We start from the raw sequence: 23,287 nt of genomic DNA, 5'->3' as shown, positions 1-23,287 counted from the left end.
CAGTCGCTGCCTCTCAGCTGAGCCTACCTCTCAGGGTTGTTGTGCGGAGGGGAACAACCATGTATGCGTCTCCACCCCATCGTTCAGCCTGGACACTGAGGTCCAGCGTTGAGGGCCATCTGGTGGTTCCCTCCCTGCGAGAAGCCAAGTTACAGGGAAGCAGGCAGAGGGCCTTCTCGGTGGTGGCACCCGACCTGTGGAACTCCCTTCCACCAGATGTCAAGGAAATAAATAACTACCAGACTTTTAGAAGACATCTGAAGGCAGCAGCCCTGTTTAGGGAAGGTTTAACAGACTATTGTATTTTAATATTGTGTTGGAAGCTGCCCAGAGTGGCTGGGGAAACCCAGCCAGATGGGCTGGGTATAAATAAATTATTATTATTATTATTATTATTATTATTATTATTATTATTATTCCACCTTGAGCTCCTTAGAGGAGAAGGCAGCGTATACAAAATACAGACATCCTAGTTCACCTGCGACAATGTCCTCCCAGTGCAGATTTCCAAGCACAGAAGTGACGGAGGACGGGGTACCCTAATAAACAGCCGCTTGGGACCTCGGTCTCCCCAGATGCGTCTTCCAGCTGCCTGCTTCCTTTGCCACTCCAGGCAGCCTCAAGGGCACTTGGCTGCGCTTCAAGCGCCAGCATTTCACGGGTTCACAAACGCACCGTTTCTGAGCCCGGAGGAGAGGCGAAGAATTCTCCCGGCTGTAAAACTAGAAAACAAACAAACCCCAGCCCCACATAAAGAGGCAAATAAAGATCTGATGCGACGTGGGCGACATTTGCCCTGCTTCTTGCCATCTCCTGTCGGAGACAAGAAACTAGGCTGGGTCAGGGAAAGGCAGCTATCGGTGCCAACCTCTTTCCACACCCCCGGAGGCTTAAGGCCTCTTCAGGAGCTCCTGAAGCAGAACAGACGGCCCTCTCTGGACATTGGCCTTGTGACTGGCATGTGACTGGCAGGGCGAGGATCTCTCCGGGGATCCCTCGGAGGAAGAAGCCTCTTGGTCAAGTGGGCGGCTGACTCGGCTGGCACGAGGACAGACAAGGTAGATGAGCAGCTGCCCTGGCAAGACATTCCATGTCTGAATTGGTGGAGGAGCTGGGTTGGGATGGGGGTGCCTCTTTCTGGCCCTGTTTTATGGGGTTCTACCAGGCTGTCCCTCACCCTGGCAGAAGGGGGGTGCTCTCAAGGCCGGGCTGTGGGTATGTCTCTGGTGTTTGGACCAAGGATCTGAATACCAGTAGAGGCAAGTGTAAGGTTCTACACATAGGCAGAAATAATCTAGATACACACATACAGGATGGGGGACGCCTGGCTTGACATGTGAAAAGGATGTAGGGGTCTTGGTGGACCACAAGCTTAACATGAGCCAACAGCGTGATGCAGCAGCAAAAAAAAATTAATGCAATTCTAGGCAGTAAAAAGGTACAGTCATACCTTGGGTTATAGATGCTTCAGGTTGCATTTTTTCGGGTTACGGACCTGCCGAAACCCGGAAGTACTGGAACGGGTTACTTCTGGGTTTCAGCAGTTGCGCATGTGCAGAAGCACTAAATCGTGCTTTGCGCATGCACAGAAGCGCTAAATCGCAACCCGTGTGTGGCAGACGCGCCGCTGCGGGTTGCGAATTTGCATACCACACTGATCACGTTCACAACCCGAGCGTCCACTGTAAAGGTAAAGGACTCCTGGGTGGTTAAGTCCAGTCAAAGGCGACTATGGGGTTGCGGCGCTCGTCTTGCTTTCAGGCCGAGGGAGCCGGTGTTTGTCCACAGACAGCTTTCCGGGTCATGTGACCAGTAGGACTAAACCGCTTCTGGCACAACGGGACACCGTGACAGAAGCCAAAGCGCACTGAAACCACGTTTACCTTCCCACTGCAGCCGTACCTATTTATAATAATAATAATATTTTTTTATTTATACCCCGCCCTTCCCGGTTCAAAAACCGGGCTCAGGGCGGCTAACAACAAATTTAAAACACTTAATTGTAAAAGCAGCAAAAAATACAATATAAAAACATGAATAACAATAAAATTCAAAGTTCAGAAATCAATTAGATAATCCCCAGGGCTAGCTGGCTGAATTGGTCCTACTTGGGCCAGCGAGGAGGCCAGGGGAGAATTAGCTGTGGGGTCTCAGAGCGGGTGATCTTCATAAAAGGGGAGGGAAGAGAAGGGAAATAAAAGATCAGGCTGAATTCAAATTAAAGGCCAGGTGGAATAGCTCTGTCTTACAGGCCCAATGGAAGGAGGTTAAATTTATCTACTTGCACTTTGACGTGCTTTCGAACTGCTAGGTTGGCAGGAGCAGGGACTGAGCAACAGGCGCTCACCCCGTCGCAGGGATTCGAACCGCCGACCTTCTGATCAGCAAGCCCAAGAGGCTCAATGGTTTAGACCACAGCGCCACCCGCATCCCATACCTTTTACCTTCTAGGCTGTATCAGCAGATGTCTAGTCCTCTGTCTAGTCCTGGCTACATTAGTTTAATATTATTATTATTAACAAGTTGGAAGGTGGGCAGAGCAACCGGTATGATAAAGGTTCTGGAAACCAAGCCTTATGAAGAGCGGTTGAAGGAGCCAGGTATGTTTAGCTTGGAGAGGAGGAGACTGAGAGGTGCTATGATAGTTATCTGAAGGGTTTTCACAGGGAAGATGGAGCAAGCTTGGTTTCTGCTGCTCTGGAGGGCAGGACTCGAACCCATGGCTTCAAGTTACAAGGAGGAGATTCCAACTATATTGATATTCATGGAGGGGAGTGGTATCGATGGCTCCTAGCCAGGATAGCTCTGCTCTGCCCTCCACAGTTGGAGGCAACGAAGCTTCTGGCTCCTGGTGGAGTATAGGGCCAGGTTCAAGTCTTGACCTTTAAAGCCCTTTGTGGCTTAGGGCCCTCGTATTTATGGGACCGCCTCTCCTGGTCTGCCCTGCAGAGGACCTTAAGGTCCAAGAACAACCATAGTTTAGAGGTCCCGGGCCCTAAGGAAATCAAGACTATCCTCCACCAGGGCCTTTTCAGTGGTGGCTCTGACCTGGTGGGATGCTCCGTCCCATGAGACCAGGGTCCTGCAGGATTTCACTTCCGCCGGGCCTGTAAGACAGAGCTATTCCACCTGGCCTTATTTTGAATTCTTTTATTTCCCTTCTCTTCCCTCCCCTTTTATGAAGATCACCCGCTCTGAGACCCCACAGCTCATTCTCCCCTGGCCTCCTCGCTGGCCCAAGTAGGACCAGTCCAGCCAGCTAGCCCTGGGGATTATCTAATTGATTTTTTAATTTTATTGTTATTCATGTTTGCATACTGTATTTTATGCTGCTTTTACAATTAAGTGTTTTAAATTTGTTGTTAGCCGCCCTGAGCCCGGTTTTTGAACCGGGAAGGGCAGGGTATAAATAAAAATTTATTATCATTTATTATTATTAATACTGCTACTACTATTGGCGGCTGCTAGCCACAAGGGCTTCACTCTGCCTTCTTTTTGCTCAGCTGCCCAATCTGGTTGCACCCCAGAGAGGCAGGGATTCTTGAACTGCAGTTCCTGTATTGAAGGGGGGTGGTCTAGAGGACCTTTAGGGATCCCTTACCACCCTGCGATTCTCTGATTAAATTATTATTATTATTAATAATAATAATAATAATATTATAATTAATAATAATTATAATTATAATAATAATTTATTATTATTATTATGGAAACCAGCTGCTGCAAACCCCAAGAGGGGAGAGTTGCTTTTGTGCTCGGATCCTGCTTATGGGCTTCCCGGAAGAGGCACCTGGCTGAGAACAGGATGCTAGATTAGATTGGGCCCCCCTTGACCTGATCCAGCAGACCCGTACGTTCTCATCCTCCCTTTCCCTACCTCCGCACACCTTTCCTAACCTTCATGCTCCCGCTTGCAGAGGAAACACATGTTAATGGCTCTCCCTGCGCTTCCACGGGCAAGGTGGAGTTTATTTCCCCTTGGAAAAGGTAGCCAAAAATGGAGTTTCACTTTAAAAAAGGTTATGTGTGTGCCATTTACCAGCCAGGTCTTTTTCTGTACACGTTTTTGCCTGCTGTGCCTTTCTGTTGAATGCACTTCAATGTTTGCTCAAGAAATCTGCTCTGAATGTCATGCAAAGTTGGTGCTGGCAGAAGCCTTTGTTTATTTTTCCATTTGCCAGCAGGTGGTTTTTAATCTTCACATTTACACCTTTCGTGGCCCTGCAGAGAAGTAATCCTGCACCGATGCGGATGACGATCATTATTACAGTCATACGTCGTGTTGTGTTTGCTTCAGGTTGAGCGTTTTCAGGTTGCGTCCCACGGCGACCCGGAAGTACCGGAAAGCGTTACTTCCGGGTTTCACCACTCGCGCATGCGCAGATGCTCAAAATGACATCACACGCATGCACAGAAGCGGTGAATCGCGGCACGCACAAACATGGGTTGCGTTCTGCTCATGTTGCGAACGGGGCTCCGGAATAGATCCCGTTCGCAACCAGAGGTACCACTGTATTATTATTATTAATAATAATACCCTGCCCATCTGTCTGGGTTTCCCCAGCCACTTTGAGCGGCTCCCAACAGAATATTAAAATACAATAATCTATTAAGCATTAAAAGCTTCCCTAAAGAGTGCTGCCTTCAGATGTCTTCTAAAAGTCAGGTAGTTGTTTTTCTCTTTGACATCTGATGAGAGGGCGTTCCACAGGGCGGGTGCCACCACCGAGAAGGCCCTCTGCCTGGTTCCCTGTAACTTGGCTTCTCGCAGTGAGGGAACCGCCAGAAGGCCCTCGGAGCTGGACCTGAATGATGGGGGTGGAGACGCTCCTTCAGGTCTACTGGGCTGAGGCCGTTTAGGGCTTTCAAAGTCCGCACCATACTGAATGAAGGAGTTCAATGCATATAGGTAGGCATCCTTCAGTTTCTGGGTCCCCTTTGTGGGTCCACATTGTAGAGGGCTGGAATAAATGACTCTTTGATTCACATTCCAGCTCTACAATTCCATGACTCACTTAAAAAACAAACAAACCAGAGATCTGTCCTTTAGGCATTTTACCACTAGATATTAAAAAGACATAAGACCACTGTTCATGCATGCCACCACAGCAGCAAGAATTCTTGGGGTGAGGAAGTGGGGGAAACGAAACAGTACCGACAATCACAGATTGGCAGATACTCATGTTAGAATATTTGCAACTAGCAAAACTGGCGGGAAGAGTTAGAGGAGTATTGAACCAGAAAATATTTGGAGAATGGAGAATATTTAAGGATTATATAAGATCATATTGTACCCACCACACCATATTAGCAGAACTTGAGTGATACTTGTATGCACAACAAATACCGTTTGTGGAGTAGACGGGAACAATATTAAAGAATATAAAACTGTGCGGGGAAAACAATGACAGTACAATGAGAATGATTGGAAGACTCGTTTTGTCAGAAGTCTTTTTTATTTAAGTGTTTATTTGCCGCATTTTTCGCTCTATAAGACGCACCAGACCACAAGACGCACCTAGTTTTTGGAGGAGGAAAACAAGGAAAAAAATATTCTGAATCTCAGAAGGCAGAACAGCAAGAGGGATCGCTGCGCAGTGAAAGCAGCAATCCCTCTTGCTGTTCTGGCTTCTGGGATAGCTGCGCAGCCTGCATTCGCGCCATAAGACGCACACACATTTCCCCTTACTTTTTAGGAGGGAAAAAGGGAGTCTTACAGAGCAAAAAATACGGTAAGTATTAATTCAGAAGATTAAGTTTTTTAATGCACATAATTTTTTTTTAATGCACATAAATCAGCTTTTTCTTCTTTCTGTATTTTCTTCTTTTCTTTTTCCTTAATTCTTTTTTCTTTTATTTTCTTTTTGTAGTATGAGATTGCAAATTCTTTGTGTATGTGTGTAATTTAAATGAATAAAGATTATTATTTTTAAAAATTAAGAAATGTGGAAATTAAGGTGATCCAACTTGGGCAGATCTCTCCTAACTAGCTTGGATCTGGGCTTTGCCTCTTCCAGCAACGGGGAAGTGTTTGCGTCCTGGATCCCTCCTTCTCCAGAAAAGAGAGAGAAAGCAAACATCTAGTCCCCTCCTTGAACAAACCGGCCACATTTCCTCCTCCCCACAGCTGAGCCGTGGCTTCAAGGTCTCCTTCTCTCGCTTGGCAAGGAGCATCTCTGCCCGTCAGGTGTGTGCCACACCTGCTGCTGGTGAAGTAGCCTAGCCATGGCAGGGACGAGGAGCCGCAGGTTCAAGATGATCCTCCTGGGGGATTTTGGGGTGGGGAAGACCACGCTCTTCCATCGGATCAAGCTAGGGCGTTTCCTGGAGGGCGACCACCCACCCGGCCAGCACAGCTACACGTGCGAGAAAACCCTGCCCCTGAAGCTCAACAGCAGGAACTGCCAGGTCCAGGTAAGGGCCCGCTTCCCGAGCAGCTCATTTGGCTGGTGGCTTGCCCCTGGAACTCCCTGCCTCATGAAAGGGGGAAAGGGAGAGGGAGAAACAGCAGGGTCTATGCACCTTCGTAAGCTAACTTGGGTGCTTGGGCTTATACAGGGTTGGAGTTGATGGCTTGGTCCCTCTTACGATTCTGAGAGGGGCAGGGGCTTGATTTCCTTTAAAAATATATATATTCAAAATTGAAACAAAACATACTATCCAGAAACATATCATCCTTATTTTTTCCCCATTTTTCCTCCCTCCCCCCACCCTCCTACACAAACCCCCCACCCCCCGGCTTCCCTCAGTTCCAGTCTTTGATTTCTCCAATAATGCTGTTTTCTGCGTGTTACACAGTTGTATAGATCCTCAAACTTTTTAGCTGATTATCATCAATAGAAAAGTTTGTGCATGTTTATTCAAAGCCAGCCAAGGAGTCCAGTTCGCTTTGTTGCGTCTTTGTAAAGGGTTCCCATTCATCTTTAAAGTCACAGTTATCCTTGTCCCATAGCTTATATGTCAGTTTTGCCAGTTCTGCATAGTCCATCAATTTTTCTTGCCATGATTCTTTAGTTGGGGTTTCTTCATTCTTCCATCTTTGTGCTATTATAACTCTCACGGCCATTGTCGCATACATGAAGATGTTTTTCAGCTTTTTTGACAGGTCTTTCCCTACAATCCCTAACAAAAATGCTTCAGGTTTTTTTAACAAATGTTAGATGGTACATTTTCTTCAATTCGTTGTATATCATTTCCCTTTTTTAAAAAAATTACATTATAATCCCACCAGATATGATAAAATGTCCCCTCCTTTTCCTTACACTTCCAACATATATTTGAACAAGTTTTATACATTTTCCCTAACTGCACTGGTGTTGTGTACCATCTGTACATCATCTTCATGTAATTCTCCTTCAGTAGGGAACAATCTGTAAATTTTAAATCAGTTTTCCATAATTTAACCCAATCTTCCATCATAATGTTGTGACCTACATCTTGTGCCCATTTAATCATAACTGATTTTACCTCTTCATCTTTCGTCTCCCATTCTAATAGTATGCTGTATACAGCCTTCAGTAATTTCACTTTCCTTTCGATCACTTCCACTTGAAACCTAGATCGGGGCTCAATTTCCTGGGGGCCACATTGCTTGCTGTGGAAGCTGAGATTCTCCTGCATACTGCTTTGCATTCCCCTCTCTCCTCATAAAGGAGGAGGAGGTGGGCTGTTTCTGTCATGGAGGACGGGGGTATAGGATCTTGTGACCAGTGTGTGTGTGTGTGTGTGTGTGTGTGTGTGTGTGTGGTGAATAATAAAAGAACTGGCTGGGTGTGCCTAGATTCAAAATTTGGGGCTTAACACACTCTCCAGTGGGAGGGAGCCCCCAGCAGCAGAGCTTAAACTCACAAAGTTGGACACCCTTCCAGCTTGATAAATGCAATGATTCTACGAATTAAACCTTTTGCATATCCTGTGTAGCCCACTTGCAAAGCATTCCGCTCTTTCCACGCAATGAACAGACCACACACTGTTAAGTACAGTCATACCTCGGGTTACAGATGCTTCAGGTTGCGTTTTTTCAGGTTAGGGACCCGCTGAAACCCAGAGGTACCAGAATGGGTTGGTTTCGGGGGTCGCGCATGTGCAGAAGCACTAAATCGCACTTTGTGCATGCGCAGAAGCTGCGAATCGCAACCCGTGCATGCGCAGACGTGCCGCTGAGGGTTGCAAACGTGCATCCTGCACAGATCACATTCGCGACCCGAGCGTCCACTGTAACTTTAAAATGATTTACTTACAAAACTTTCCAAAGGTCCGATTCATGCATTTATCCAAGCAGCAGCAAGGAGAACATAGGCAGAATCCTCTAGGGTAGAAAATACAGTAGATAGTTCCAAACGGATGTTCAGAGCTTTGGAGATGGCTTCGACGCACGCACTCCCTGATGGGTTACATGGTGTGGAGAAAAAGTGAGGCACAGGATGAGAAGGCTTAACTTATTCACTTATCAGAGAAGAGGGGTGTGACCTACTGAGTCTAGGAACACAGCTCTATTGTCTTAACCCCTTCATGTACCAACTAGTATTCATTTATGTTTGACTGCAATTTTCCACATTTATGGCACTCCCAGCATTGAAGTCCTGAATAAATCCTAGCACTGACAGGTGAAGGTCTTCTTCTTCTTCTTCTTCTCCTCGTCCTCCTTCTGTGATTCCTGCATTGCAGAGTGCTGGACTAGATGACCCTTTAGGATCTACAGTTCTATGATTCTGTTTCCCACACTTCACCAGCACGCCCCAGGGCAAGTTACAACAATTTGAAATTCAGAATTAGAAACAGTGAAAGCAAATTGCACTCACAGGAATTGGGTGGGTCCTGAAAACACACATCTCAGGTGTCAAAGATCAGGGCAAAGAGGTGTGTCTTCAGCATCTGCTGAAAGCTGCATAAGAAAAGTGCCAGGCACGCCATGTGGGGAATTCCACAACCCATGAGCTGCCACAGAGACTCCCTTTTACGATACGATACAATAATCTTTATTGTCATTGTCCCATACAGAACAACGAAATTGAAAAAATCTACATCAGACATTCAAAACCAACAAGCCTGCTATCCCACCTATCCCAGCCTGGTTAGCCCCCTAAAAACTCTGATCCCCCATAATTGAATACAATATACTCCCCCAGAGACTACCTTACACTGCATTTAAAACCAAAATCGCATTTGGATAGAAACTGTTTCTCAGGCGGCTAGTCCTAGTCTTTATAACCCTGGACCTTCTTTTCCAGAAGGCAGAAGCTGAAAGAGATCATTTCCGGGGTGCGCACTATCCTGCGCTATCTCTGCAGCTTTCTTATGGCACCTGGAAGCATAGATTTGATCCAAGGTGGGAAGAGGGCACCCAGTTATTCTCTGCAGTCTTTACAACCCTGGACAGCATTGTTTTTTCCCTGACCGTGCAGCTCCCAAACCACACACAGAGACCGTAAGTTAATACACTCTCCACAGTACAATGGTAAAATGCCATCAACAGGTCCTTTGAGAGATTGCTTTTCCGGAGGATTCTGAGAAAATATAACCTCTGTTGTGCTCTCTGTTCATCAGGTCTTTGCTGTTTTCCCCCCAGGTTAGGTCATCTCTCAACTCCATTCCCAGAAACCGAAACACCGAGACCTGTTCCACACACTTCCCCTCAATAATGAGTGGCTGAATATTCGATTTACATTTCCTAAATAACAATAAATAATAATAATAATCATTTATTATTTATTATTTATACCCCGCCCATCTGGCTGGGCTTCCCCAGCCACTCTGGGCGGCTTCCAACCAAATATTAAAATACAGTAATACATTAAACATTAAAAGCTTCCCTGAACAGGGCTGCCTTCAGATGTCTTCTAAAAGTTTGGTGGTAGTTGTTCTCTTTGACATCTGGTGGGAGGGCGTTCCACAGGGCGGGTGCCACCACCGAGAAGGCCCTCTGCCTGGTTGCCTGTAGCTTGGCTGCTCGCAGGGAGGGAACCACCAGAAGGCCCTCAGAGCTGGACCTCAGTGTCCGGGCAGAACGATGGGGGTGGAGACGCTCCTTCAGGTATACTGGACCGAGGCCATTTAGGGCTTTCAAGGTCAGCACCAACACTTTGAATTGTGCTCAGAAATGTACTGGGAGCCAATTTAGATCTTTCAATACCAGTGTTATGTGGTCTCGGCGGCCGCTCCCAGTCCCCAGTCTAGCTGCCGCATTCTGGATTAATTGTAGTTTCCGGTTCACCTTCCAAGGTAGCCCCACATAGAGCGCATTGCAGTAGTCCAAGCGGGAGATAACCAGACCATGTACCACTCTGGCCAGACAGTCCGCGGGCAGATAGGGTCTCAACCTGCATACCAGATGGAGCGGGTAAACAGCTGCCCTGGACACAGAATTGACCTGCGCTTCCATGGACAACTGTGAGTCCAAAATGACTCCCAGGCTGCGCACCTGGTCCTTCAGGGCACAGTTACCCCATTCAGGACCAGGGAGTCCTCCACACCTGCCTGCCTCCACAATAATCTCTTTTGTTTTCTTTAAGTTAAGGAGTAAGTTGTTTTCTGAGGCAGCCATCGCCCAGATCTTGACAGGGTCTGCAGGAAAGAAAAATGACAGAGGGCCATGTCATACCTGACTGTTGTTGTTTAGACGTGTCCGACTCTTCGTGACCCCCTGGACTCCTGTCTTCCTGACGCCAGGCACTCCTGTCTTCCACTGCCTCCCGCAGTTTGGTCAAACTCATGTTTGTAGCTTCGAGAACGCTGTCCCACCATCTCGTCCTCTGTCGTCCCCTTCTCCTTGTGCCCTCCATCTTTCCCAACATCAGGGTCTTTTCCAAGGAGTCTTCTCTTCTCAGGAGGTGGCCAAAGATTGGAGCCTCAGCTTCACGATCTGTCCTTCCAGTGAGCACTCAGGGCTGATTTCCCTAAGAATGGAGAGGTTGGATCTTCTTGCAGTCCCTGGGACTCTCAAGACTCTCCTCCAGCACCAGAATTCAAAAGCATCCATTCTTCGGCGATCAGCCTTCTTTATGGTCCAGCTCTCGCTTCCATACATCACTACTGGGAAAACCATAGCTTGAACTATATGGACCTTTGTTGGCAAGGTGATGTCTCTGCTTTTTAAGATGCTGTCTAGGTTTGCCATCGCCTTTCTCCCAAGGAGCAGGCGTCTTTTAATTTCGTGACTGCTGTCACCATCTGCAGTGATCATGGATCCCAAGAAAGTAAAATCTCTCACTGCCTCCATTTCGTCCCCTTCTATTGGCCAGGAGGTGACGGGACCAGTGGCCATGATCTTCGTTTTTTTTATGTTGAGCTTCATACCTGACTAGGCCATCACAAAAACCCAGATGAATCCCCCTCTAGGTTCCAGTCGGTCTCTCATAAGTTTCCTGCGGCAGGGAGTTCCCCTGTTTGGCGCTCTAACCACCTGCTCTTTCAACCTGCACAGATTTCCCTGTGGGACACGGCTGGGGAGGAGCGCTTCCTGTCCCTGAGCAGGAGCTACTACCGGGACGCGGATGCTGTGCTCCTCGTGTACAGCCTGCAGCACCTCCTCTCCTTTGACAGCCTCTTGCACTGGCTGTACCTGGCCAGACAGTACTGCGCGGATGGTAAGTGAGAGGGCAGGGGGAAAGGAAGAGTCCTGGGGTACGGGGGTGGGCAGGACAGAGAGGGGTCAGTTGCCACTTTCCCCCCTCCGCCTCTGCACCTGCGCCTTTAACAGCAGCCTGACACACAGACGCAAAATCATAGGGTTGCAGAGCTGGACGGGACCCCAAGAGTGTCACGGTCCGGTTCATGGGCGATCGAAGACTGGGGACATTGGGACCGGGGGCAAGATGGCAGGGTGGGAGCAGGAACGGGTCCAGAAGCCAGGAGTCCGGAAGCCAAGAGTCCGAGGTTCCAAGCGCCGGGAGTCAAGAAGCCGAGGGTCTGAGGGTCAGGAAGCAAGGAGTCACAAAGTTAGGGGTCCAAGGATCAAGAAGCAGGGAGTCAAACGCAGCAAGGCAGGAAGTGTGTTGCTGTGGCAAAGAGCGGAAGGGAAAATGCTGACCTTATAACCCTTCCCAGCTCTTGCCACCAGGTGCTGTGAGTTAATGATCGGCCTCACCTGTATGGCCGCGCCTTACAAAGGCCCCAGTCCTGCAGAGTCCTATTGGTCACAGGGCCTGGCTCCTGCACCCACACCTGACAAAGGGTCGCAATGCATGGCACATTTATTCAATTAAAAGTATTTTGGTTGATGAATTCAGTAAAACGGATGAACTTGATCCAGTCGTACCGTAACCTGTCATCGCCAGCTGTTTTTTGGACTACAATGCCCATCATCCCTAGCTATCAGGTCCAGTGGTCAGGGATGATGGGAATTGTAGTCCCAAAACAGCTGGAGGCCCAAGTTTGGGAAAGCCTGCCCTAGGTAATCCCACTGACCACCAGGAGGCAGTATTGGTCACTCTGAGAAGCATTGTCCTAAATAAGGCATAGGCAAACTCAGCCCTCGGGGGGGGGGGGGCTGCTAGGTTGGCAGGAGCAGGGACCGAGCAACGGGAGCTCACCCTGTCATGGGTATTCGAACCGCTGACCTTCTGATTGGCAAGTCCTAGGCTCTGTGGTTTAACCCATAGCACTACCCGCATCCCTCATATAATCCACTACTTTCTCCCAAATCTTAATAAGTATAAGACATTGTAAAAACATGAGTTTTAAAGAAGCATTATCCTTATTACATCTCCAACAAAATGCAGTCTTAGGCAGTACTTTTCTATGCAAACATAGTGGAGTTCAATAAATTCAAAATATTATTTTCTGTTGTATAAGTCATAATTTAAGGTTCATTTACCTTTGCTATAGAAGTGAAAAAACTCTCCCATAGGCAACACAGCAACCACAAGTTCTTTTTTCCAATCATTTCTTAACATCTGTCTGTCAAATTGATTTATTGATAACAAATATCTATAAAAAAGTAATTGTGGGTGGTGTTTTTTGTTGTTTTAATGAATTTAACCAGTAGTATCTCAGGAGTCTCAGCAGCTGAAAACGCTCCTGGCCCAAACAGAATTGTTAACAAATGTTGGAGCTGCAAATATCCTTCCTACCGTACATGAACTGGCCGCCTCCTGCCCTGCCAGGGGCTCAGGGCCTTTAGCCCCAGCACCTGTTCTCAGATCTTCCTGTTCTTTCTCCCTCACCCCCGCCAAGCCAATCTCTTCCTCCTGGGCAACAAGAGTGACCTGGAGAGCTGCATCCCCGAAGAAAAGGCCGAGAGGTTTGCGGTGGAGCACGGCGCGTCCGGCAGGTTCAAAGTGTCGGCCAAGACAGGTAAGGAGGGGAGGGTCGCCTCGTCTTTCCGGCTGAAACAGGGCTGCCTTCAGATGTCTTCTGAATGTCAGATAGTTGTTTTTCTCTTTGACATCTGGTGGGAGGGAGTTCCACAGGGCGGGTGAAATATACTCAGAGTCACAAAGTGATTTCATGCTCTTTATTCAGCTCATAGTGGTGAGGAGGAATGAATGAAAGTCCCCTCAAAGTATCTGCTTTATATACATTATTTACACAATGGGCTGCACATGATTGGCTAATTCCGGAATTCTACTGTAAGCCAATCAGGTTGTGGATTCACTTCTATCTGGAGCATGATTGGGTGGTTCCTGCCAACCAATCATACTGCTGCATTGTTCTAGGACCAATCAGACTGCTGCATTCTGAATCCTATTGTTCTAGGACCAATCAGACTGCTGCATTTTGGATCCTATTCAACTCAGTACATAACAGCGGGTGCCACCACCGAGAAGGCCCTCTGCCTGGTTCCCTGTAACTTGACTTCTCGCAATGAGGGAATCGCCTGAAGGCCCTTGGTGCTGGACCTCAGTATCCGGGCAGAACGATGGGGGTGGAGACGCTCCTTCAGGTATCCTGGGCCGAGGCTGTTTAGGGCTTTCAAGGTCAGCACCAACACTTTGAATTGTGCTCGGAAACGTACTGGGAGCCAATGCAGATCTCTCAGGACCGGTGTTATGTGGTCTCGGCGGCCGCTCCCAGTCACCAGTCTAGCTGCCGCATTCTGGATTAGTTGTAGTTTCTGGGTCACCTTCAAAGGTAGCCCCACGTAGAGCGCATTGCAGTAGTCCAAGCGGGAGATAACCAGAGCATGCACCACTCTGACGAGACAGTCTGCGGACAGGGAGGGTCTCATCCTGCGTACCAGATGGAGCTGGTAAACAGCTGCCCTGGACACAGAATTGACCTGCACCTCCATGGACAGCTGTGAGTCCAAAATGACTCCCAGGCTGCGCTCCTGGTCCTTCAGGGGCACAGTTGCCCCATTCAGGACCAAGGAGTCCCCCACCCCCGCCCGCCCCCTGTCCCCCAAAAACAGTACTTCTGTCTTGTCAGGATTCAACCTCAATCCATTAGCCGCCATCCATCCTCCAACCGCCTCCAGACACTCACACAGGACCTTCACCGCCTTCACTGGTTCTGATTTGAAAGAGAGTTAGAGCTGGGTATCATCTGCATATTGATGGACACCCAGTCCAAACCCCCTGATGATCTCTCCCAGTGGCTGCATGTAGATGTTAAAAAGCATGTTCTTATGGAGGGGATATGGCCTAGGGAGAGCCTCAGAACACAGATAGAGAGTCCTGGAAGTCCAAATGAACCAAGTACCGTGGTGAAATTTACTTTTGCAGCTCTGTGCACTTTTGCCTCTGGCAATTGTTTGGCTGCTTCTCTTTGATGCCTCCTAGAGCTTTCCATTCACAGCAGCTTTCTGTTTCCACATCTGCTGAGGCTCCCCTTCCTTCCTTCCTTCCTTCCTTCCTTCCTTCCTTCCTTCCTTCCTTTCTTTTCCAGGTTCTTTATCTTCTTCCTCTGCTGATGGGCGGGCATTTTCGAAGATGCCAAGTCAGCCTTGTAAAATCGTCACCGAGAGTCAGCATAATTTCCCCAGGCAGCTGGCACAAAATGACACAGAGAGCGGGCTGTGCTTGGCATCCGCCTGAGTCCATTGTGTCTGATCTGCTCTTTGCCAAAGTGGGCGAGGTTAGCAGAGTCCAAATGAACAGGTTAATCATGGAAGCATAGAATTCTAGAGCTGGAAAGGACCTCCAGTGGTCGAAAGTGATTTAAATTTGTTGTTAGCTGCCCTGAGCCCGGCATTCTGAACTGGGAAGGGCGGGGTATAAATAAAAATTTATTATTTATTATTATTATTATCTAGTCCAACCCCATGCAATGCAGGAATTGGAGCTAAAAGTCCTTGACAGATGGCTGTCCAACCTCTGCTTAAATACCTCCAAGGAAAGAGAAATCCATCACCTTTTGAGGGAGTCTGTTCCACTGTCAAACAGCTCTTGTTGCCAGAAAGCTCTTGCTGATGTTTAATTGGAACCCCCTTTCTCATAGCTTGAAGTCATTGGTTCGAATGCTGCAAGCTTGCTCCATCTTCCATGTGACAACCCTTCAGATATTTGGGGATGGGTATCCAATCTCCTCTCAGTCTCCTCTTTTCAAGGCTAAACATACCCAGTTCCTTCAACCATTCCTCATCAGGCTTAGTTTCCAGAACCTTGATCAGGCATAGGCAAACTCGGCCCTCCAGATGTTTTGGGACTACAACTCCCATGATGCCTAGCTAACAGGACCAGTGGTCAGGGATAATAATAATAATATTTTATTTATATCCCGCCCTCCCCAGCCGAGCGGCTAACAACAATAAAAGTAACACAGCATCCTAAAATCAATTCATTCTAAAATCAATTCAGAGTCAAATTAATGGCAACCATTGGGCTAGAGTTCTGTGAGGATGACCAAAGGAGGGGGTCAGACTGTGCCCTGGCCAAAGGCCTGGTGGAACAGCTCCGTCTTGCAGGCCCTGCGGAAAGATGTCAGGTCCCGCATGGCCCTAGTCTCTTGTGACAGAGCGTTCCACCAGATCGGGGCCACAGCTGAAAAAGCCCTGGCTCTGGTTGAGGCCAGCCTAACCTCCCTGTGGCCCGGGACCTCCAAGATGTTTTTGTTTGAAGATTGTAAGGTCCTCTGTGGGACATACCAGGAGAGGCAGTCCCGTAGGTACGAGGGTCCTAACCCATATAGGGCTTTAAAGGTTAAGACCAGCACCTTAAACCTGATCCTATACTCCACAGGGAGCCAGTGCAGCTGGTATAGCACCGGGTGAATGTGATTCCGAGGTGAGGACCCCGTAAGGAGTTTCGCCGCGGCATTCTGCACCCGCTGGAGTTTCTGGGTCAGTCTCAAGGGCAGCCCCACGTAGAGCGAGTTACAATAATCCAGCCTGGAGGTGGCCGTCGCGTGGATCACGGTGGCTAGGATGATGGGAATTGTAGTCCCAAAACATCTGGAGGGCCGGGTTTGCCTATGCCTGAGCTTGATCACCTCATTCGCCCTCCTCTGCACACTTGTCAACATCCTTCGTAAATTGTGGTGCCCGGAACTGAACACAGGACTCCAGGTGTGGTCCGACCAAGGCAGAACAGAGCGGAACTACGGTATTACTTACCTTGATCTGGGCACCAGATTTCTGCTGACGGAGCCTAAAGCATTAGCTTATTTTGCTGCGGCATCACACTGTTGCCTCTTCTCCTCTGGGCTCCTTCCTCCGCCCCAAGCATGCAATTAGGCAGAAACCTGCCGGTTGCTCAACCTTTCTTTAAATAGTATTTATTAGCTTGCGTGAAGCTGTGGGGTTTGCAGCAGGTTGGGTAGGCGCTAATTATCCGCCCGGCCACCAAGCAAGGTCACGAAGGGCCTTCAAGCCAATCTGACAGACGGAGGAAGGTAGAGGTGGGGTGGTGGTTTGCAAGCGCGCCAGCCAGACTTCTCTGGAGGAATGTGCATCTCTCAGGGGGTTGAGATAATGAATGGGTGCGCAGCAGCAGGTTCTATTTCTGGACTGGCAAGCACCGGCAGAGAAGGGCGCTTTGCTAATATTAAGTAATACAGCAGTCTGCTTTCCTGGCACAGAACATTGGGAGGGGCAGAGACCGGTCTGTGCCAACAGCGCTGCTATTATTGTGGCATACCAGTCCATCAAAGAGCCTCCCTCTTACCTCACCTTCATCCACAGACTCGGCACCTTTTGTTTTTTTTATATATACATTTTTGTTAATTTTTTAACATATCATTTCCAACAGTTATTTAACATTCGTTTTTATCTTATACAATTTTTTAGACTCCCGTCAACTACCTCTGAAGATTTTCCATTCTTTATCACTTAATCTGCATTTCTTAATTTCTCTGTTAATTTTAATTATCCTTAACTAATATTCTCTTCACAATCTTCCTTGCAATATTTCGCATAATCCTCCTTACAAAACTTCTTGCAGTCCTACTAGCGTCATCTGGTTGTTAGAATTTCTTTGCAAATATTTACTCCAGCCCTCTAAGAATCTTTGGTCCCGCAGGTTTCAAATCCCTCCTGTCATTTTTTCTAATTCTGCATAGTCCGTTAATTTCATTTGCCACTCTTCCTATATACATGTAATAATCGGAATAAGTGCAAACAGGAGACTTGCCTGCCCACTCCCTGGCCTTCTTCCTCTCTCACTCTCCCTCTTCCTCCTCCAACCTGGCCCAGCCTTCCTTCTCTCCTCCTCTCTTCCAGGTGAGAACGTGGAGCGCAGCCTGCAGGAGATGCTGGAGAGGCTGTTCCTCAGGAACGAATTCCAGCACAGCAGCCTCCATCTCCCGCTGCAAGATGCAGGCTACGGCCAATGTGGATGCTGAGCGTGGGAGAGCCTCCTGCCGCAGCATTTTAGAGGATGCTTCAGGTAGCCTTTGGTCTCAGGTAGCCTTTCTCCGTGCGTTTGCCGCATATCGGATCGGGACATTTGCCACTTCCTCGGAGACGGCTGAGCTATAGCAGCCGCCTGTGTCTGACCTGAAGAGTCTCTGCAGCATATTCTGCTGTGGCGCTGGTACCCTTGGCTGGAAGTCACCTCGGTGGGCCAATGATATTCCCTCGCTTCATCTCCAGCAATGCTTCTCTTTGGAGACCTGTGGGCCATTTCTTACATGATGCCGAGCTGATGAACTGACCCCACTGTGGACATGCAACCAACTTCTGGGAACTGCAGCTTCTGAGCTACTATGGGATCGGGGGGGGGGGTATGTGTGAGGGTGCAACCTTTGGCCTTTGGTCTCCTCCTCCTATTCCACACTTTCTCTTCTTAAGAAGAGTCTGCAAGATCAGGCCAAATTGGGACCAGCTAATCCAGTATCCTGTTCTTATAGTGGCTGACCAGAAGCCCATTACGGGAAGCCAGCAAGCAGCACCTGAGCACAAGGGTATATTATTATTATTATTATTATTATTATTTTACCCTCTCCCCTCTTGTGGTTTCTAGCAACTGGGATTCAGAATCATGGCAGCCTCCAGCTATTCCATAACAAGAATAATACCGTATTTTTCGCTCTATAAGACACACTTTTTCCCTCCTAAAAAGTAAGGGGGAATATGTGTGTGTCTTATGGAGCGAATGCAGGCTGCGCAGCTATCACTGACACCAGAACAGCAAGAGGGATCACTGCACAGCGATCCTTCTTGCTGTTCTGGCTTCTGGGATTCAGAATATTTGTTTTCTTGTTTTCCTCCTCCAAAAACTAGGTGCATCTTATGGTCTGGTGCGTCTTATAGAGCAAAAAATACGGTAAATAGCAGATTTTTGTCCTTCCCATCACTTGAGAGACATGTCACTTCTGAGATGCCCTTTCTTCCTATGAAAGGGGCTGGCACAAATTCTGCTGAGGTTGTTGCTATCAAATTTAAGCTAGCATCATCAATGCATGCAATGTTCTGCAGACTTCAGCTTGTGCAATGGGACATCCCCCTCAAAATTGACTCTGGGGGAGTCGGTATAATCCCTGGAACAGCACGCACAGGGATGGCTCTATCTGGTGAGCTGAAATGCTTGTGGAGGCAGAACGTTGATCACAGCGTGACATTGAATCCCACCCTATAAACCTGCATTTCTAGCATGTTGGAGACAGCAGAATACTTAAGCAATGACTTTGTGCTCCATTTGAGGTATGCAACAATGACCTTCTGAGGAAGGAGGTACTTTGCAATAGTATGGCATTAAGAGAGACATTTTCCTCTTTTGCGGCCAGAGGATGACTCAGCAGTCTCACTGAAAATCCAAGTAAACATGCTTAAAATTATGCTGGGAGGCCCCTAATTGTCTTTGATTTGCTACTTCGTAAAAGGCAAGGGCTCTGTGCCTTCGTGGCTGCATGATGACAGGTAGAAATCAACAGCTGGAGAAATCTCTCAGCTTGGAGATGTCAGATCTGAGGCAACAGCTTCCTCTGATTTCTGCCTGCAATGATTTCTGCAAAAATAAAACCCAGTACAGTGCCTGTTTCTTGTTTGTACTGCACGTAGGAGCAAAAAGCAAAGCCTAAGAACAGAACAGGTAAAACACCTAAATCTTCATTTCTCTGAATTTCCCTGAACAAGGAACAGTAGGGTCTGAATAGGATTGCCTGGCCGTGAGCATCCTAGACCCTGAGATTCCAGGACCCAAACCTGAGACTTAGGGGAAGCTTTTGCTGATGTCATGAGGGCATCCCCTGGTGATGTCACAGGGCTGGGTCCTGGTGATTCTCCCTCTTACTACTGAGCCCTGGAGATGGAGGTTAATTGGGAGAGGGGAAGGGGGCAGATCCCAGAGAGTTTATGTGATAATTATCCTGCCAGGCTGCAGCTTGCAAGCTGCACTCATAGTCTTCTTAATATAAATAAATATAAATGAAGGCGTACTTTCCCACCTGGAGATTCAAACCCACCCCTTCTCCCCTGTAGGGAGGTCCAAAAATTGTACGACAAATAAATGTTTCTCTTCCTTAGCACCCTGTTGCTTTTTTGCTCTGACTTCCAGTTCCTTTTGGGGGCTTCCGTTTTTGTTGCAGAAACTAAGGAAGGTGGATATGAATTCCTCTCCCTTTTTAGGTAACACAGGTAAAGGTAAGAGGAGGCAATACAAAGGACTTAGCCCCAAGCCCTCCACTGAACAAGGCATTGGGGGCTTAGACCCCTTCCATTCATTATGCCCATCGCATGGAAAAGAGCTAGGAGCCAGGCTTTGTGACAGCTGGAAATTTGGAAGAGAGAGTACACACATCTGGTGCCGGGTAGGTGATGGCAAATGGTTGCCTGATTGAATTTGTGAAGCTGAAGGTTGGAAAATCCAGGGCAGGTCAAAGGAGGCATTTCTTCATCCCTTTATGTGGAACATTTTAGAGAGTTGGGTATGTTTGGCCTGGGAAAAAGGAGACTGAGAGGCACCTTCAAATATCTGAAGGGCTGTTGTTATAGGAATTCAAAGGTGTCATATATATAAATCATACGTTCATAAATGTACAAGGCAAACACCCATGCGTAAGTATAGTGTCTGAAACAGTAGAGGAGAGCAATCCTGAAAGCATTTTGACTTTCCCAAATATTTCCTTGCAAGGAGGAAGGAAATGGGAAAAGATTTCTGGTTGTCTTTGGACCGTAGGAGCTTACACCTCCCTTTTCAAATACAGTCTGGCAAGTATCTGTGTATCTGAAGAAGTGTGCATGCACACGAAAGCTCATACCAAGAACTAACTTAGTTGGTCTTTAAGGTGCTACTGGAAGGAAAAAAAATTTTTTGTTTTGACTATGGCAGACCAACACGGCTACCTATCTGTAACTGGCAAGTATCTGTTAAGCTGAGCAAACTATCAATATATGTAAGAGATTCAGGAACTAAACTGTTTACCATCTCAAAGGAATGGCCAGGATGCCCAGGTATAAGCATTCAGTGACCATTAGCAGGTATCCTGAAAGACAGGATTTCTGCTGTAGACCCGCCCCTTTCAGTGATGTATGTATGATGTTTTTTTGGGGGGTGGTCTTGAGCTACAGGGGAGGCAGTTTCAAAAGTCTATATAAGGGCTTGCACACCATTGTTCTGGGTTCCTCTCCTGCCTCCTGCGTGTGAAGGGGGCACCCTGTTGCAACAGTTTAATAAAGATCAGGCTTACTAGCTGCTTTGCTTCTCAATATTCTCTGGTTGGCCTCTGTTATTTTCTCCTACCGATAGAGAACCTATTTAAGGACTCTATACGGGCTTGTAGATACTCCATAAGGGAAAAGGAGCAGTATTTTTCTTATAACATCTGTCATATGGAGGATGGAACAAATTCTCCTGCTCTGGAAGGGAGGACCCAAATCCCCAGATTCAAGTTATAGGAAGGGAGATTTGACAGTAGTAGTAGTAGTAGTAGTAGTAGTAGTGGTAGTAATAATAATAATAATAATAATAATAATAATAATAATAATAATAATAATAATTTATTTGTACCCCCGCCTGTCTGGCTGAGTTTCCCCAGCCACTCTGGGCAGCTTCCAACAAAGATTAAAAATACATTTAAATGTCACACATTAAAAACTTTCCTGAACAGGGCTGCCTTCAGATGTCTTCTAAATGTCAGGTAGTTGTTTATTTCCTTAACATCTGATGGGAGCGCGTTCCACAGGGCATTCGCCACTACCCAGAAAGCCCTCTGCTTGGTTCCCTGTAGCTTTGCTTCACACAATGAGGGAACCACCAGAAGGCCCTTGTCGCTGGACCTAAGTGTCCGGACAGAACGATGGAGGTGGAGACGCTCCTTCAGGTATACTGGACCGAGGCCATTTAGGGCTTTAAAGGTCAACACCAACACTTTGAATTGTGCTCAGAAATGTACTGGGAGCCAATGTAGGTCTTTCAAGACAGGTGTTATGTGGTCTCGGCGGCCGCTCCCAGTCACCAGTCTAGCTGCTGCATTCTGGATTAGTTGTAATTTCCAGGTCACCTTCAAAGGTAGCCCCACATAGAGCGCATTGTAGTACAGTGGTACCTTGGGTTACAGACGCTTCAGGTTACAGACTCCGCTATCCCAGAAACAGTGCTTCAGGTTAAGAACTTTGCTTCAGGATGAGAACAGAAATCGTGCTCTGGTGGCAGGCCCCATTAGCTAAAGTGGTGCTTCAGGTTAAGAACACTTTCAGGTTAAGAACAGACCTCCGGAACGAATTAAGTTCTTAACCCGAGGTACCACTGTAGTCCAAGCGGGAGATAACTAAAGTAAGAGCTGTTTGTCGAAAAGGTGGTGGCCTCTCGTTCCTTGGAGGTTTTTAAGCGGCGGTTGGGCGGCCATCTGCCACAGATGCTTTAGCTGAGATTCCTGCATCGCAGGGGGTTGGACTAGATGACCCTTGGGGTCCCTACAAGTCGATGGGTCTATTCTATGCTTCTCTGCAGGGCAGAATACCTGAGGAGCCAAATGTCCCCAGCTCTCGGGGGCCACTAGGTGGTGCATCGGAAGATGGCTGACAATAACATCTCTCCGACCCACACGAGGTAATTTGGAGGCTATGATGGGGGTAATTAGCCTCCTTAACCCCCCCCAGGATTGTGGGGGGGACGGCCCTTGCCTGCTGTGCCCTATACCACCCCCGAATTTGTGGGGGTGGGGGCACTAGGCACAAAGCCCTCCTGTGGGATTCCGGCACTCCTGGACGCCGTCCCTGATTCGCGCCGCTAGTTGCAAGCATCTTCAAAAGAAACAATTTGGACGAGATAAATTGCACATGCTTCGAGGAAAAAGGGGAGTAAAGACTGCTGACAGAAGAGATCTCTGATAACAAGACAAGAATAAAATATGAGAAGATACGTCAAGATACGGTATGACTGAGGGGGGAGGGGGGGAAAACCTGCCTTCCTTTTTCTTATGTGATTTAACAAGAATCCCCTCCCCTAATGAGTCAGAAACTAAGGACTTAAGCTGTGGATTTAAGGCTGTGTGGAGATAAACTTTCGAACCAAAGCAATGTTTCAAGATGAAGCTGGAAAGCTAAGAGTTTTGGAATGACGCAGTTAAAAATGCCGTCGCCATTTCGGGAGGCATTGTTGGAGCTCTTGGGTCTGGGAGGAGAAAGAGAGAAATAGAGTTGTTTACATATCGTGGATCAACTCCTCGGTGGGACTTAAGAGCGACAAATGCCAAATTCATGATGGAAAGAGCGATGTTATCTACGAGGGAGATATATGGAAACCATCTGGACTTAGTGGAGGAACGGGAAATCCACACAGGATTATTATTTTGCTTATCGGCTTAAGGAGACTAACAGAAGAGATCGTAAAGGAAAAATAGAAATTATATGAACAAGATATGATGTGGAAACACCGAGATAAGACTGGATAGAATTATGAATTTTGTTTGGACTGATTGGGACTGATTTGGACATTAACGCAGTAATAAGAAGATGATCTGAATCCCCCTT

General features: G+C 47.5%; 1 protein-coding gene across 3 annotated transcripts; it reads left to right on the top strand.

Moving 5' to 3' along the window:
* Positions 1–314: 314 nt before the first annotated feature.
* Positions 315–22,295, top strand: LOC310766244 (ras-related protein Rab-19-like). 3 transcript variants are annotated; one of them, XM_083622343.1, is made up of 5 exons: positions 315–1,058; positions 6,128–6,414; positions 11,423–11,585; positions 13,174–13,307; positions 16,472–17,064. In XM_083622343.1, exons 2-5 carry the CDS (start codon positions 6,226–6,228, stop codon positions 16,610–16,612), a joined length of 627 nt encoding a protein of 208 aa, XP_083478469.1. In that variant the 5' UTR covers positions 315–1,058; positions 6,128–6,225; the 3' UTR covers positions 16,613–17,064. The 3 variants fall into 3 exon arrangements, with proteins under 3 accessions (XP_083478469.1, XP_083478471.1, XP_083478470.1); XM_083622345.1 differs by lacking the exon at positions 16,472–17,064 and adding an exon at positions 22,266–22,295 and having other exon boundaries at positions 325–1,058; positions 13,174–13,293; XM_083622344.1 differs by lacking the exon at positions 16,472–17,064 and adding an exon at positions 17,597–18,134 and having other exon boundaries at positions 334–1,058; positions 13,174–13,293.
* The last annotated feature ends 992 nt before the right edge of the window (positions 22,296–23,287 follow it).

Source organism: Podarcis filfolensis (assembly GCF_964270895.1).
Source record: "Podarcis filfolensis genome assembly, chromosome: 7".
Classification (NCBI taxonomy): domain Eukaryota; kingdom Metazoa; phylum Chordata; class Lepidosauria; order Squamata; family Lacertidae; genus Podarcis; species Podarcis filfolensis.
The sequence above is the reverse complement of the archived record's forward strand: the minus strand, read 5'-3'. Positions and strand labels throughout refer to the sequence as shown.

Bases quoted from the DNA above. Each gene is read 5' to 3' on its own strand.
- LOC310766244 (XM_083622343.1), top strand. From the start codon at position 6,226: ATGGCAGGGACGAGGAGCCGCAGGTTCAAGATGATCCTCCTGGGGGAT. The intron at 11,586-13,173 runs GTAAGTGAGAGG...ACCCCCGCCAAG, and splicing joins CAGACAGTACTGCGCGGATG to CCAATCTCTTCCTCCTGGGC. The intron at 13,308-16,471 runs GTCGCCTCGTCT...GGCAGAACAGAG, and splicing joins AGACAGGTAAGGAGGGGAGG to CGGAACTACGGTATTACTTA.